We start from the raw sequence: 15,059 nt of genomic DNA, 5'->3' as shown, positions 1-15,059 counted from the left end.
TTACCACACTTACTTCCATAAGCCGCTATCTGGGCCACTCCAGGCGTATGAAAGAGCAACAGAAAGGCTTATAAAGAATCCCATGCATACACTTACTAAATATGTCTTAAAACATGGTACTTGCAGTGTCTGGAGCCCTCCTCCACAGCACGCTAATGCTCTTTCATCCCAAAAGCATTTTTCTCTGTAGTGTCCCTGAAGGCTCCCCACACAATTTCTTGCATTTTTATCCCCTTCTTTCTCTCCTTGTCTTTTTTATCTGTGAGTATATATTGCCAAAATAAATGAACAAATATAACACAACTATTGCTAAAACATTTGGCAAAGAAATCTCATTTCATCCTCAAGGCATTGTTCTACAAAAAAGAAACTCGCAAAACTGCCAGCATCAGATGCACTTTTTCTGTCTCAGGCCATGTTTGCAATAATTTACAGTGACAGCAGTGACTGAATGGCTGTGCCTCCCACTCTCTATAAAATACCAGTTTTCCATATACATATATATATATATATATATATATATATATATATATTTATATCTCACAAGAACCTTAGGGTACTATTAGTTACTAATTTGAAATAAAAATGTTAAGTATCAAGCTACTGACTATTGGAATGATCCACATAGTAAAACATAGCATAAGAAGAATATTAAGCTATTAGAGAGAATCCAAAAGGAAGGCCATGAGGATGGTGAAGGATTTTAGGGGAAGCTGTATAGGGTGCAAGGGTGCAGCTGGGGTCACCTGGTCTGTTCATCCTGGAGAAGACTGAGGGAAAACCTCATTGCAGTCTAAGTTTCCTTGTGAAGGGAAGCAGAGGGGCAGGTACTGATCTCTTCTCTCAGATGACCAGTGCCAGGACTCAACAAAACAGCATGAAACTAAGTCAGGGAAGGTTTAGGTTGGATATGAGGAAGAGGTTTTTCACCCAGAGGCAGTATGAGCACTGGAAAGGTTCCCCAGGGAAGTGGTCACAGCACCAAACCTGTCTCAGTTCAAGAAGCACTTGGGCAAAGCTCTCAGGCACACAGTGTGACTCTTGGTGTATCCTGTGCAGGGCCAGGAGTTGGACTCATCCTGAAGGCTTCCCCTACAACACAGCATTTTCTATGATTCCATGATTAAGGGTTAATTTACTGCCTCAGCAATTTGGAGAGCAGTAGTCATTTCAGTAAAAGTAATTTATGCTTATATTTTCATCTAGGGGCCACTAAGAGCTGTATAAATCATGTAACTTGGGCACAGAGGGGGTAGCTATACTGTTTGTCACAGGATGGCTAGACAAGAAACAGAACACACTTTGCAACACACTTTGCTAGTCACAGCCTGTGCCCATAAACACAAGACAGGAATGCTTCCCAGGCTGCGGGAAGGCGCTGCTAAGATTAGCAATTGTGCTGATTACTTGGTTGTCCAATATAGCAGTAAGAGAAACTGCAAGACATGGAGCCTCCTTGGCAACAATTAAAACCTTGATTTATACTGAGCAACAGATAGATCACAGTTTGCATTCTGATGAGTTGATTTACATTTTTTTTTGGGCCCTTGTAATTTTGGTCTCTGAGAACTTCTTCAGTCTATTCATTCTTTGCACATCTTCAGCAGACAGAGAAACCCTATTGTTCTCCTTTATAGATGGGATCTGGGGCAAGGAGAAATTAAGCTACTTACACGCTGGGTTCTCTTTGAGTTCAGTAAAACCAGTGAGAAATAGATGTGTTAAGTAGCTGCAACAATCTGGGCACAAATGGCTTCTCAAGGCCTTATAGGATAAATGTGATGAAGCAGGGAATTGAGCTGGAGTCTCCCATCTCTTTGGTGTCTCTGTAGGGCATTGGCAAGCCATCCTTCTTCCACCTTCTTCCAGGTGAGACTATGCTGGGAATAAGTTAGAAAGAGAGGTTTGCTGTAAGAATGAGCAACAAAATAAACTTACTGCATTTCTAGATTAAACTCTGAGCTTATCTTCTGTTGAACCTTAATCACTGCCCTCCATCTTTGGGACCCAGGACCTGTTGAAGACAGAAGACTTTTATAATAGGTGCAGAATCAGGATCTGTCATACCCCCACCAGGCCTGGTGTCCTGGCGGTCCTTTGCAATACAAATAAATTTGTTATAGGAAAAAATTTTAGCTATTTCTGCCTTCCCTAAATCTGTGGTATACTTCACACATGTAAGCAGTGAGCTGAAAATCCTCAAGGAAAGTTGTGACTCTTTCCCCAACCCAATCGTGTCTAGATTGCTTGCTTCCTTGCGTTCTTTCTCCCAGTCCTGGTGGAGTATTTCTTTTTATTATTCCTAGCTCCTCATAATTACTACAATCAGATTTTAAAGTCTAACAGAATTGTCAGGCTAATCATCCCCAGTTCTTCTACAGGTGCAGGCAGAAAGAAACCAAGCCTTTCTTGTGAGAAGAGCAGTGGTTAGCTCTGATCTCAAGGTTGGGACCTACATAGTGGTTAACTCCCCTGACCTCTCCAGAGAGGTATATCATTTCCAGTGAGGCAGAAAACTGCAGGAAGATGGTGCTGCCTGGCTTGTTCTCACAACCACATGAAGACACCAGCCTGCACACCTGTGGGAAGATCAGTTTTCACACAAATGTGGAACCAGCCATGCTGCAATCTTCAGCATCTCTGCTCAGTGCTGGAGCTAAGTGCTGCCAGCCAGCCTCTACGAGCCAAAGTTGCTGTGCTGGAAGCTGAGAGGAAAAATATTGTACATTCTTATCAGGACTGCTTTTTCTTTTTTAATATAATGGGGCTTTCATGTCCTCACAAGCCCTCTTCTCTCGATGGCTGGGGCTTAGCAGATATCAAATTTCGAATAAAATTGTGTATTCCAGTTCCTGCCATGCCGCATCACATTCCAGCTTGTCCTTCGCACTGCGCTAGCACATCAAATCACATTGGCTTTTGATGAGTCACACAACAAGCTTTGGCACCATGTATTTCACTTGCAGAGTAACAGGTAGAACAATTCTTTAGGGATGATTTGGATGCCTGCCTAGTACAAAGCAAAATGAAGCAAAAGGCCCAGAATGTAATCCTGGGAGTTACAAAGAGAATTTAATTACCAAGAACATTTAAGACCTGGATGATATGGTCAGGGCATCACAGCAGAAGGTATATATATACATATATATATATATCTTTCAATATTAGATTATGGAAACTTAGTTTTGGCCTGAAAAAAGAGTGGTTAAAAACCCTTGAGATGTCTCACTAGCTGATTTTGCACAGCTTCTGTCAGGTTCACTGCTTGTGACTTCTTTTGCAGGCAAAGTATGACCAGCTCAGAATAATTAATCTCTTTTTCCCTCACAAAGAGCAATTTTACATGAAATGAAGGTTTGCTGTCACCTGAATAGAAGCTGTGACTTCTAGTGTAAGTCAGTTTAAAGAAAGTGAATCTTTCACCCAGGAAAGAGAAATACAACCAAATTACTCCAGTTAGGGTGACTCAAGTATTTTCATTGACAGAGCATAAAAGCACTTTGCCACTTTCTGCCTTTGGGCTGCTTTTTCTCCTGCCAAAACAGGCCCAGTGATGAAAAGATGTGATATTAATAGCTGTGGAGCACATATAGAGGGCATATAAACAGCCAAAGGGAGAGAAAGCACTTGCATGTGCCCCAGGAGAGAGAAGGGAAAGGTTTGAGCAGGCAAGGTCTCCTGTCCACAGCATTCCCTTTGCCCAGAAGCCATGGGAGGCACAGGGTACTGCTCTCTGATGAGCTTTGGGACACATTCCTGAATCATGAAGTCATTTAGGTTGGAAAAGGCCTTCAAAATCATTGAGTCCAACTGTTAATCTAATGCTGCTGAGTCGCCCACTAAACCACAGCCCTAAGTGCCCCATCTACACATCTTTTGAATGTCTCCAGAGATGGTGACTCAAACACTTCCCAGGACTGCCTTCTCCAATGCCTGACCATCCATTCAGTGAAGAAATTATTCCTAATATCCAAGTCTCCCCTGGCACAACTTGAGGCCGTTTCTTCTTGTCCTATTGTTGGCTCCTAGGAAGACACCTACCCATGTCTGTCCATACCCACTGCACACACTCAGACCTGCATTGCATGTCAAAGGTGAAATCAGTAAACACTGGCACATAATCAGTTTTAAGCAACTTTGGGATTTCATCTTGCACCTGGTGGTTTTTCCTCAAAGCTCCAGCTCTTGGGACCGCATGATTTAACAAGACACTACAATTTCACTATATATTTGCATGCAGACATGCAACACGCTTCAGAATTTAATGTTTTTGGAGTAAAAGCTTGAAATGTCATTGACATGCAATAAAAAGACCCTGAGATCCTTTTTAAAAACATGTCACAAATTTAAATTGATCTCACAAACTGTGGAACCTGACACCTCAATATTTTTATGTGCCTGTACTCTGTGATGCCATAAGATTAGAGGCACAGGGTTTGTAACTTGGGCCATAGTTTAAGTCTAGCAGACAAGTCTGGCCAATCTAGCTTGAGTTTGCCTATATTCCATAGTTGGCTGTACATGAAGCTCCTGATTTCCCTTCAAAAAGCCATCAAATCATTTTTGGTGTCCAGACTACAGTAGATCATATAGCTGAATTTATCTGCATTTAACCTGAGTATCTACACTGAAAAAAAATCACACAAGATTTAAATAAATTATTAGCAGTGAATGGACAGAGGAATAATAAGGAAATTGAACACTTCTATGTTAATATTTTAGATTTTTTCAGAGTCTATCTGTGATCAGAAGGTTTGTTGCCTTTTCCAGGCAGCAATCCCATTGTGCCAATCCACCTGGGACAGCTGATCAGCATCCTGCATTTTCAAGCATAGCAAATGTACATTGGTAACAACCTGGAGATGCAGATGGCCAGACTGTGTGACCTCTTTTGAGCCAAGGGAACAGGAAATAAAACTAAGTAGTAAAAGAAATTGCATTAAGATAATTTCCCAAAAACTGCCACCGCATCAGTGCAGAGAATCAGAGCTTGTAGGTTTGCCAAAGAGAAAAAGTACCTGTACTGTTCCCCAGTAATCTTTCTTGGCCCTAGCCTTGCAGACATGTTTGTAAGAAAGGACAATGTTCATGCAAGTTTCTTTAGTCTCTTTGGTGACTCAGATCACACTGGAGACATTCAGTCCTGCACTTTCCAAAAGCACTGAAAAAATCAACACTCATCTCCAAAGACTTTTACTTTGGCACCCTGAGATGAGAATTGAGAACAAGCTCCTGAATCCATTTTTCACTTTTTTTCCACTTTTTTAAATTAGGAAACTTGGTGCACATTCTGAGAAATTAGAGGGAAGAGATAGAAAGGAATTCAAATGCCACTGGTAAATGTTGACATTTTAAAAAGCATGTTGAATATGAAGGAAAAAGCCCCAAAGGTAGGAATTTCCCTTGAAATGGCCAACAGCAACTGGCTGTTAGGTCACTCTTTTACTATTTTTGTCAGCAGCATCATTTTGATTCCTTTTGACTTAAGTTCTTATAAAAACAGGCAGTCACACTAAATGAAGCAGAATGGTCAAATCAAAGCAGAATTCTGACGACGACACAAAGCATTCTGGCTTTTTCTATGGCAGAAGTACTAAAGAAATTGCATGCACTTCACAGAAAAAATGTTTAGATGCGAATGTTCAACTTGCTGCTGCTTTAGGGTAGCAAGCTGGGTTTTTTCCTTTGTCCCCTTGTCGCCTCAAGCAGATGATCATGCCATGTATCAAAAACCACAGAGTACCATCACATGTCCACAAAGGTTACATGCCAGCACCTCCAAAATTGTGGCAGCATCTGAGACCTAGAAAAGCTGCTGAGCATAAGCAAACAGGAACAACAAGTTGCCTTCAATTGCTCATTTCTGTCTTGCCCTCTGAAATCTGAATACTGTGAGTTTGCTCTGGGTATCTTGTATCACAAGGGGTAAAGGCAACTCCTAAGGTGTGTTTGCCTCTCAGGTTTGGATCTATGGCCTGAGAAGATACTGGAAGAGGGGAAGGAGAGGCAAAATTATTAGTGATTAACTGATTTTAAAATTAAAAAAAAAAAAAGGAGAGAGGAGAAAAAATTGATGTGGCTCTAAGGCTGATTTTTTTTTAACATTATTTCTCTGCTGAATGTATTTGCTCTCCATATCAGCTGTCCTCTCTGTTTATTTCCTGCCCCTAGACAATACAGCATGGATTTTGACACGGCGCTCTGGCTTCAGACAAAACGAGCAGAACACGTTTTACCTGCCCATCCTGATCAGCGACAACGGGCGCCCGGTGCTGAGCAGCACGGGCACGCTGACCGTGCACGTGTGCAGCTGCGACGAGGAGGGCGTGGTGATGTCCTGCAACGCCGAGGCCTACGTCCTCCCTGTCAGCCTCAGCCGAGGGGCACTCATCGCCATCCTTGCCTGCATCTTCGTCCTGCTGGGTAAAGCCTGCACTTCTTCCTGGGAGGGACAGACTTTTTGGTTCTGGCCATGGTGCTGATGCACCAAAGGTGTAGGACCCAAACGCACACACACATATCTGTGTATGCCTATATATGTAGATGCATGCATGCCTAAAGGGCCAAATCAAGGACCCCATGGTGTAGTCAGCTACGTATGGCTTCAGGATCTGGACTGTAGGAATAGGGGAAAGGTATGGCCTGCAAATATTTCTGCCAGATGCCCAAAGTGCTATGGTGTCTGATATGGCCATGTTTCCTGCAAGGGTATGGCAGTGGGAAGTATTGAGAGCTGTAGCTTGGGGCAGGTTAGTTTCTCATTCTGATCCACAGAAAACAGTAGTGGTAAGCCCAGTTCCATTTCTTGTCTTGGAGACAGATATCCCCACCTCCATCCTTTTTCCTTGAGACTTTACATTTAAATGGTGCCTGTGCTGCAGTAAAGTGGCTGAGGGTCTTGCATGAGTTCTGTCTCCACAATTAAATTTAATGCTTTCCTTGCCCAGCCATCCTATGTCCCCTGTTAGCTGTTGGTACCAAAAGAACTTCAGTTTCCTTGTCCAGTCTCTCAAATTATGCTATACTGGTTCAAAACACACATTCTCTGAAATTTCAGGGGACCCAGTTTGAGGAACAGTGTAGTAAGATACAGGAAAAATTCTTTAAAAGTGCCTCAATTCTGGCTCTTCAAAGGAGCCTAGATACATCAGCTCCAAATTTCAGTATCCAAAATCTTTGCTGAGTTCTACCTCTGGAAATAGATACCAAGCAATGGCACATTTTCAAAAGAAAAGGGCTCTGGTGCCTGTACGACCACTTCTCCCCATGCTAATAAGCATAGCGAGGGTGAGGCGCACCAGCACTGCAGCACTGCAGGAGGCTTGCAGATAAACAAAAAATTCCTTACAGCAGACTAAGGGGCTAGCTCTGCATTTTGCTGTGTAGGCAGACATATCACCGTGGTGACTTAGGACCATCCATCTCTGTCACATGCAGTGGCCAGCTTGAGAGGCATCCCCAAAGCGGGCTGCAAAACCCACCCACAGAGCAGAAAACAAAATTTCTCTATGGCACTGCTGCTGCAGATAAACTGTTACTGACCTCTGAGCTGGCTATCTTAAAAGTGGCAAGCACCACTAGATATCCGTGTCCTAAGTGTCACCAGGAGTTAAGAATTCAGGTGAGAAAGGGGACAGATTAGCAGGACCTCAAGCTACCAGTTTTGACTGGGGTGTGAGAGAGCGAGATTTCTACACGCCTCAGCTTGCAAACACTGCAGCTCTTTAAATCCAAGGGGCTAGCTGGGCTCACCCAGGGGAAAGTAGGGCAGAGAAAAGTCTGAAGCCCCAGCAAGATCTGTGTCCTTGCTGACAGCCCTGTGTCTTGTTTGGCTCCTGCAGTGCTGGTGCTCCTCATCCTCTCCATGCGGCGCCAGCGGAAGCAGCCGTACATCATCGACGAGGAGGAGAACATCCACGAGAACATCGTCCGGTATGATGATGAGGGCGGTGGGGAGGAGGACACAGAGGCCTTCGACATTGCCGCCATGTGGAACCCGCGGGAGGCCCAGCTGGTGGTGAAGAACCGGCAGGACATGCTCCCTGAGATAGAGAGCCTCTCCCGATACGTGCCTCAGGCGTGCGTCATGGACAACAACGTCCACAACTACGTGCTCGCCAAGCTGTACGAAGCTGACATGGACCTGTGGGCGCCTCCCTTCGACTCCCTGCAGACCTACATGTTTGAAGGGAATGGCTCGGTGGCGGAGTCGCTCAGCTCCTTACAGTCTGTGACGACAGACTCAGACCAGAGCTACGACTACCTGACGGACTGGGGGCCGCGCTTCAAGAAGCTGGCTGAGATGTATGGGGCCACGGACAGCAGCGGGGTTCTGTGGTAACAGGAGAGGAATGGCAGAGGGCTTTCCATGTGAAATCGTGTCCAGTTCGGTCCATTCTCATCAGATGCTTCCACGGACATGGGTGAGGCCTCATAAAAAAATAGCAATACAGTGCTTGGATGAGAATGGGAAGAAGGGTGTGAATGAAAGTCTCTCTGGATCAGCTTTACTCAGTTAAATTAAGTCACATTTTTGAAACTATGAGAAACAGAAGGAAGGAAGTTTTTTCCTGGTTCTTACGGCAAAATTGGAGAGCTCCACGGCATTGCTCTCTCTCTCTCTCTCTCTCTTCCTTTCTCTCCCTTTGTACACGGCAGCTTACTGAGCTCTATACATCAGGGTTCAAAGATCTATAAACTCCAACTATAATCTCCAACTCACTGAGAAATTGTCACCACAGAAGAGTTGCTTCCCACTGGTCATTTCTTTCCCCATTAAAACAGAAAAGAATTGCTTGCTAACAAAAGAAAAAATCCACAAAGCAGAAAATTGAAACTGGAATCTCAGAGGGCTCCTTGTAAACTAAACTCCTCCCTCTGTTGCTAACAGAGCTCTTTTTTAATCCTTTAGAAACAAGGCTGAGGTTGGAGGTTCTTTTCCCACGTGACTGAGAGGGCTGGGGAAGAGGCTTTGAATTTCTGCTCTAGTTTAGTGGCTGATCTGTGAGTCACTGGCGTTAACACTAATCCATCTCCTATCAAGTTTGTGTAAATTTATTCTTGACTCTTTAAAACCATGACCCTGCTAAACTGCTCAGAACAAAACCAGAAAATCTGCCTCTTTTGCACTGTAGATGTCTCTTCCATGTGCCAAATGTGAAGATTAGATTCTACCAATGAAAGCCAAATAAATTTTAAAATAAGAAAAAGCTATATTTGGTAACTACATGGGTTAGATGGGCTTTCCTAATCTGTGTGAGGTCAATCCAAGGGATGTTTACATACTGTAGATAACCTACTTGAACAAATGCAGTATTATAGACGAATAAATGGATGTAAGAAAATTACATGTATAAGTTTTGTATATTTGTTAATTTTGGTAATAAATATGATGTACTGCATACAGTACAGTACCTTAGCACCTCTTTTAATAAAAGTTAAACAGAAGGGAAAGTCTGATGGCAATTTATTGACTACTTTGCACACAGCAGTTAGTGCTTATCTGCAGCTTGACACGCCTAAAGCATCAAGAAAAAATGGTTCATCAGCATCGTGTCAAGGAGACTAGGCTTCAGTTTGCAGAACTGAGCAAATTGTCTTCTTCTTTTATCATTGTTCACTTGGACATTGCCCTTAGCAGTGAATCTGCCCAAGTACAGCCCACCAGACTAGTTACTTTTCTAATCGAATCATGATGAAGTCAAAAGAAAGTCTTGCTTGATTTTTTTGAAACATTAAGGCCGGGGCATTGATAGGCTTGGAAACCAGTTACACAGCCCTGACAAGAGTCTCACGCCTTCAGAGCCATGACAGACTAAGATAAAATACCTATTTATTCTTACTCTGCAGTCAGTTCTGTGCCCAGGTCATCTCTTGTTTGCATGTGTAAGTGAGAAGAGCTAGGGAAATTACACTAACACAAATTTCATGGAAAGGGGCAAAAGGCCTCTGAAAGCAGAACAGTCTGCAATGGAATTTTCAGGTTTATTTCTAGCTAAGGACTCTCTACACCTCCAGTTGCCCAGAAAATAGATGTGCACACATAGTGCACATAACCACCCAGTTACCACACTTTCTCTATGGGCATGCCGTGCTCAGTTCCTGTTGCAGATGTGCACAAAACATTGCAGTCTCTCCTTTGCTAATCTTAGGCTATACCAATTTAAAGCAGGACCCTTGTTTCCATAGACTCACACAATGTCACGCATCCCTGGAGAGCCATGCACCCACCAAGGAATAAAGGTTTTAGTGACTTCTTTCTTGTTAATCTGATGTGATGAAAACTGGGCCTTCACAAATAGTATGCCAAGGGTTCTGCTTATCACCTGAACATGCTTTACATCATTGCAGAAAGAGCACTGATAATTATTTGATAGTGATTCTTTTACTCATACCATAGCACTCACCCTCACATGTCATATTGATTTTAAAACTTTAAATTAGAACTGCAGCCATCATGATCAAGGAAGTAGTCTAAAGGACACAAAGCTGCTGTTGAAAGTCTGAGAGCTTCCTTGCCTCCTGCCACCACAGATACCACAGAACACAGGCAGGAGGACATCTATTCCACCACTTCCTTGTCTGATCTAAACATTAGTTTTACATATTTTAAGCAGATGTCTCTTTCTTCTTAAAGCCCCAGCTGTTAAAGCTCTGTTACCTTTCTAGGCAGTCTTTCTAGGCATCAGTACACTCATTGCTGAAAGCCTTCCAGGGGAATTATAAGGCGTGTACCCCTTGCAGCCATACAAGCCTTCAATGCACACAGATGACCTTGTCCCTCCACAGAGCTATGATTTTGTATTTTCAGACAATTACTGTCTCTCCCAGTAGTCACAGTCTACAGTAACAAAAAAGCCTCTAGATTGTTCTTCATATCTTGATTCCATGATGGTTTAAATCTCCTATTGTAGGCAGAGTGGGAGGATGGGGTGTAAAAGTACAGTCCAGCATCACACTGCCTTCAACCTCCTGCATGAGAGTTACCCCAGGGCAAGCTGCCTGATGGTCTGTTTTGAGTCCACAGAAGCCTCCAGATGTGGTCTCTGCCAGACAGGCTGTGCAGTAGCCAGGAGCAGCTTCCCAGGGTGTGTATCCCCCATCATGGAAAGACCAGCAGCCCTTTTACCAGGGGCTTGCAGTCATGCCACAGGGGAATTCATAACCCACCTTCCTAAGCTGCATGTCTGCATTAGGCTCTCTGATTGTCCTCAGGTTTTCCTCAACTTGTGATCACAGTCAATAGCTGCACAGCTTGATGTTGTGACACTTACCAGCTGGTGTTTAGTAGGCACTTGGCAGCCTGGCACCTTTTTTTCCATTTTATGGAACAGGTGACAGCGTTTCTGCAGTCTGTGAAATGTCTATGCCAACAACCAACACTTGTATCTATCACATTGCCACAAACAAAACAGAAGAACCCTCTGGTTTTGCTGATGAGATATGAAAAGGATCCATTTTCAGACACATCAGGGCTCAGCAGGCCCAGAGTAGAAGACAAGACTCCAAGCCCAAAGGAAATGCATGGTGCCACAGACTGTCAGTGAAACAAGCACACTGGTCACAAAGGTCCTCAGCCTCCTGCTCAAGGGCAGCCCCAGCTGTGTGCATGAATGTTTGCAGCACTACATAAAACCTGCCTGTGGTTTGCAGCCAGGGAGCTCAGCCTGCCATGGTGGAGGGACTGGGCTTTGCCATGCCACCAGACACTTCCAAGGGACAGTCCCAGTTCTGGATGGCAGCCACTCTATCCACTGCCCTGGTGTAAGGGCAGAAATGACAGAGGGCCAGGACAAGGTCCTATGTGCCCTCACCAGTGTCCCCAGTCCCTTTGTGCTCCAAGGATGGTCTGAGTGCACAGAGCTTTTACCACTATTCATTTTGGCTTGTTTCTCTGATGACATTTTTTCCACGGCTGCCAGTTCTCAGGGAAAAAAAAAGGACTTACCATCCAGCAACAATCTCCTAGTCTCAGCTGTGGTTGCAAATCCGTGGTTCAGAGGAAAGAATAACAGAGCATGCAAGTCATTTTACTAATTTCAGCCACTTAAAAATTGAGCATATGGGCTAAGCAATCCATCTCAACTCTCTCTCTCTAACAAACAGAGTTAGACAAAGAGTGATTCACTGCCCCCATCCTGGCCATCTGTATGATGCTATGGCCCCCTGGAGCTGTATGCCTCTCAGTTAATGCCCGGGCCTCTAGGGATTCACCCCTGCTGCTCAGTCTGGCCCTAGGCATGACATTCCCAAGTCCTCTGCCCTATGTTTGGTTTTGCCAGTGACCAACCATGGGGAAACGCTACAGTCTCTGATGTTTTCCTTTCCTTTTCCTACCACCTATCTTTGCCTTGTCTAGGTAGGTTGCATGACCTGCCACTCCTATTCTGCACTGGTCATCACACCAAGGCTCTGAGTAGCAGTGTTCTTTAAACAATCTGTCAAGGACTCCAGGTCTCTTCAGAGCAAAATATAGAACTCAGGAATGCATGAAAAGAGTTAACATCATTTTTTCTAGTGTAAATTTTCTTGCAATGTTGCCTTTCATTTGCGGCTGCATTGCCCATTTATCCAGCTTTTTTAGGCCCCACTTGATTTTGTAATTTCTCCTCCAGTTTTTATTGCTCTTAATCACTTTATCCTACTATCACATTTGTTGCCTAAAATTCCCTTCTAGACCATTCATTAAAGCCAGTAGTGACATAAATCCTTGTGGGACACAGAAGTTATATTTTGGTCACCTTGAAATATCATTTATTATCCCATGCCAGTATTTTCCTTGATGCAACTTTCACATAGCACAAGCTAGAACCTGCTGTCTGAGCACAGCTCCCAGGAACCATCAAACTGGAGGGATGGATAGAAGTCTGTTCTGCATATGCACCACATCTTACTTGTCCTGGCCATGAGTAAGAGAAAGGAGGCATACAAAAGATGCACAAGTGATACCTTACAGATTCCAAAAAAGTTCTGACCTGGACAAGTTCAAAGTTGAGGAGATTCAGTTGGTTTTGTGTTTGTGATGGCAGGGTCTTACTAATAACATCACCTTGGTTTATGCCAGCTTAGCTATCAGGTAGATCAAACACAGGAGAGAAGTTGGGCTCGAGAACAAGTGAGGATAGCATGTGAGGAAATCTGTACTGTTGCTCTCCCTTGTCCTGTGAGTCAGGGTGTGAGACAGCTCATTTCATCCAGTTCAAGGAATAGCCTTTAAAGTATTCTCTCCACATGAAGCTGATGTAAACAGGCAGTGGGTCTGTCCAAGACATCCTAATTTGTGCCTGCTGAGATGTGCAGCATCCAGAAGAGAAGTTGTGTTTCACTCAGTTGTGCCCCTGTCTCTCTCACAGCAGTGCATCAGAGAGCTCCAAGATAGCCACTGCTGCAAAACAGCTGTATCACCTAAGGGATTCATTCTCCTGCATAAAGGTCAGTGATTTGTCTCTCATTTGGACTGTAATGCAGTAATAATCTGTATCAGTTCATCCAGTTGAAATACACAGGAAAATCAGCAGACAGCAGTGAAACTGAGGTGGATTCAGAGATGTGATCCTAGGAAAGCAGTAGGAGCTGGGGAGTCTCACTGTCAAACCAAGACTTTAAGGACAGATTTTCTGTTTCGCTTTCTTATGTCAACCCTCTGAAGACCTTGCCCACAATGACACGCAGGTATTTTGCTGTTGACCTCAGAGGTGGCACATCAGGCCACCTGCATCACTGACTGAGCAGAAGCAGCAGAGCAATGTTGATACTGAGACATTAGAGTAACATGGTAGAGGAGGTAGAAGTGAGTCACTTCACAATGACGTTTAAAAATCATGTGATTTTTTTAAGACCTGATGTAGGAGACAGTACAGTCTGAATGTCTGAATGCCATTTTCAGACATCATTCGTTATTAAGCTCATCATTAGCGAATAGACCTCTTGGGAAATAAGAATTTTCAAACTCACTTTTTAATATCTATAGGCTGATTCCATGATGACTAACCCTATAATTTTTTTTCCCAAAGGTGCATGAGGTACAGCACTTAACACTAGAGGCAGAAGTTCTTGCCATGCCACATAAAACCAACAACAATAATAATGACAACATCTATTATAATGGGGGTCAAAATTTGCTTCTGTTTTGTGACAAGGCAGACTCATAATGGAATTTAGGAAGCTGAATCCCTAGTTAAAGGATTAGTAGTTCCAGATGTTCTAGGAAGTGTTAAAAGCCAGGCTGGATGGAGCTCTGAGGAACCAGTCAAAGGTGTCCCTGCCCATGGGAGAGGTACTGGAATTAGATGATCTCTAAGTTCCCTTCCAGCCCAGACTGTTCTGTGATTCTATTATGATTCTGTGATTCTTTCTGCCAAACACACAAGGGTAAATCAGAGTGCAACATGATCCTCCTCACCATCACAGTATCATGATGAGTGCCAAACTGAAGATTTGGTCTTTTCTACCATATCTAGGAAAAGAAAAATAATGGAAAACTTTTCTTTCAAGCAGTGGTGCTAACATATGATGGGTTATTTGGCATTATTTCTTTTATTTTTTGCATAGTATATTCTTGGGGCTTGTCAAATGGAGACAACCTGTCCAACAAAGTGATTTCTTTATGAAGCTCAACCAAATAATCTGTAAGATCATAGGTATCCAAGATGGTTAAAGTAGAAAAAAATGAGGTACAAGCAATCAAATGTCATCTTAATGGAAACATAAACAGAGCCCCAGCCTGCATATGACTTATTCTAACCTCAGAGCAGCCTTCTGGTTACAAAAACTCTTGTTTACTTTCAGTTTAGAGACATATTCCCAGAAAGAAAGCTAATTAGTTGAGGTACATACTTTGAACAGCCTCAGTCTTGTGCCCACAGACCATGATCTTGCATTTAAGATGTACACTAGAAGGAAGGAAATATGCACTATGCCTATACACTGTGCTCTTGTCCTGAGATTGAAAAGTGTTTTGCAAATTCTGCTACAGAGTAGTCTGGTGTATTTTACAAACAAATAAATGGAAACACAGGGAAGTTTAAAAAATTATGAAGATTTCAAAAGACATCATTGTA

General features: G+C 43.3%; 1 protein-coding gene across 1 annotated transcript in view; it reads left to right on the top strand.

Moving 5' to 3' along the window:
- CDH20 (cadherin 20) overlaps positions 1-9,415 on the top strand; it is a 118,764-nt gene extending 109,349 nt beyond the window's left edge. Inside the window, exons 11-12 of the mRNA XM_030971625.1 lie at positions 6,172-6,423; positions 7,842-9,415. Of these exons, the coding sequence (XP_030827485.1) occupies positions 6,172-6,423; positions 7,842-8,341 (752 nt within the window). The 3' untranslated portion in view covers positions 8,342-9,415. The remainder of the gene's footprint in view (positions 1-6,171; positions 6,424-7,841) is intronic.
- The last annotated feature ends 5,644 nt before the right edge of the window (positions 9,416-15,059 follow it).

This window comes from Camarhynchus parvulus, chromosome 2 (genome assembly GCF_901933205.1).
Source record: "Camarhynchus parvulus chromosome 2, STF_HiC, whole genome shotgun sequence".
In the NCBI taxonomy this organism is placed as follows: Eukaryota; Metazoa; Chordata; class Aves; order Passeriformes; family Thraupidae; genus Camarhynchus; species Camarhynchus parvulus.
The sequence above is the reverse complement of the archived record's forward strand: the minus strand, read 5'-3'. Positions and strand labels throughout refer to the sequence as shown.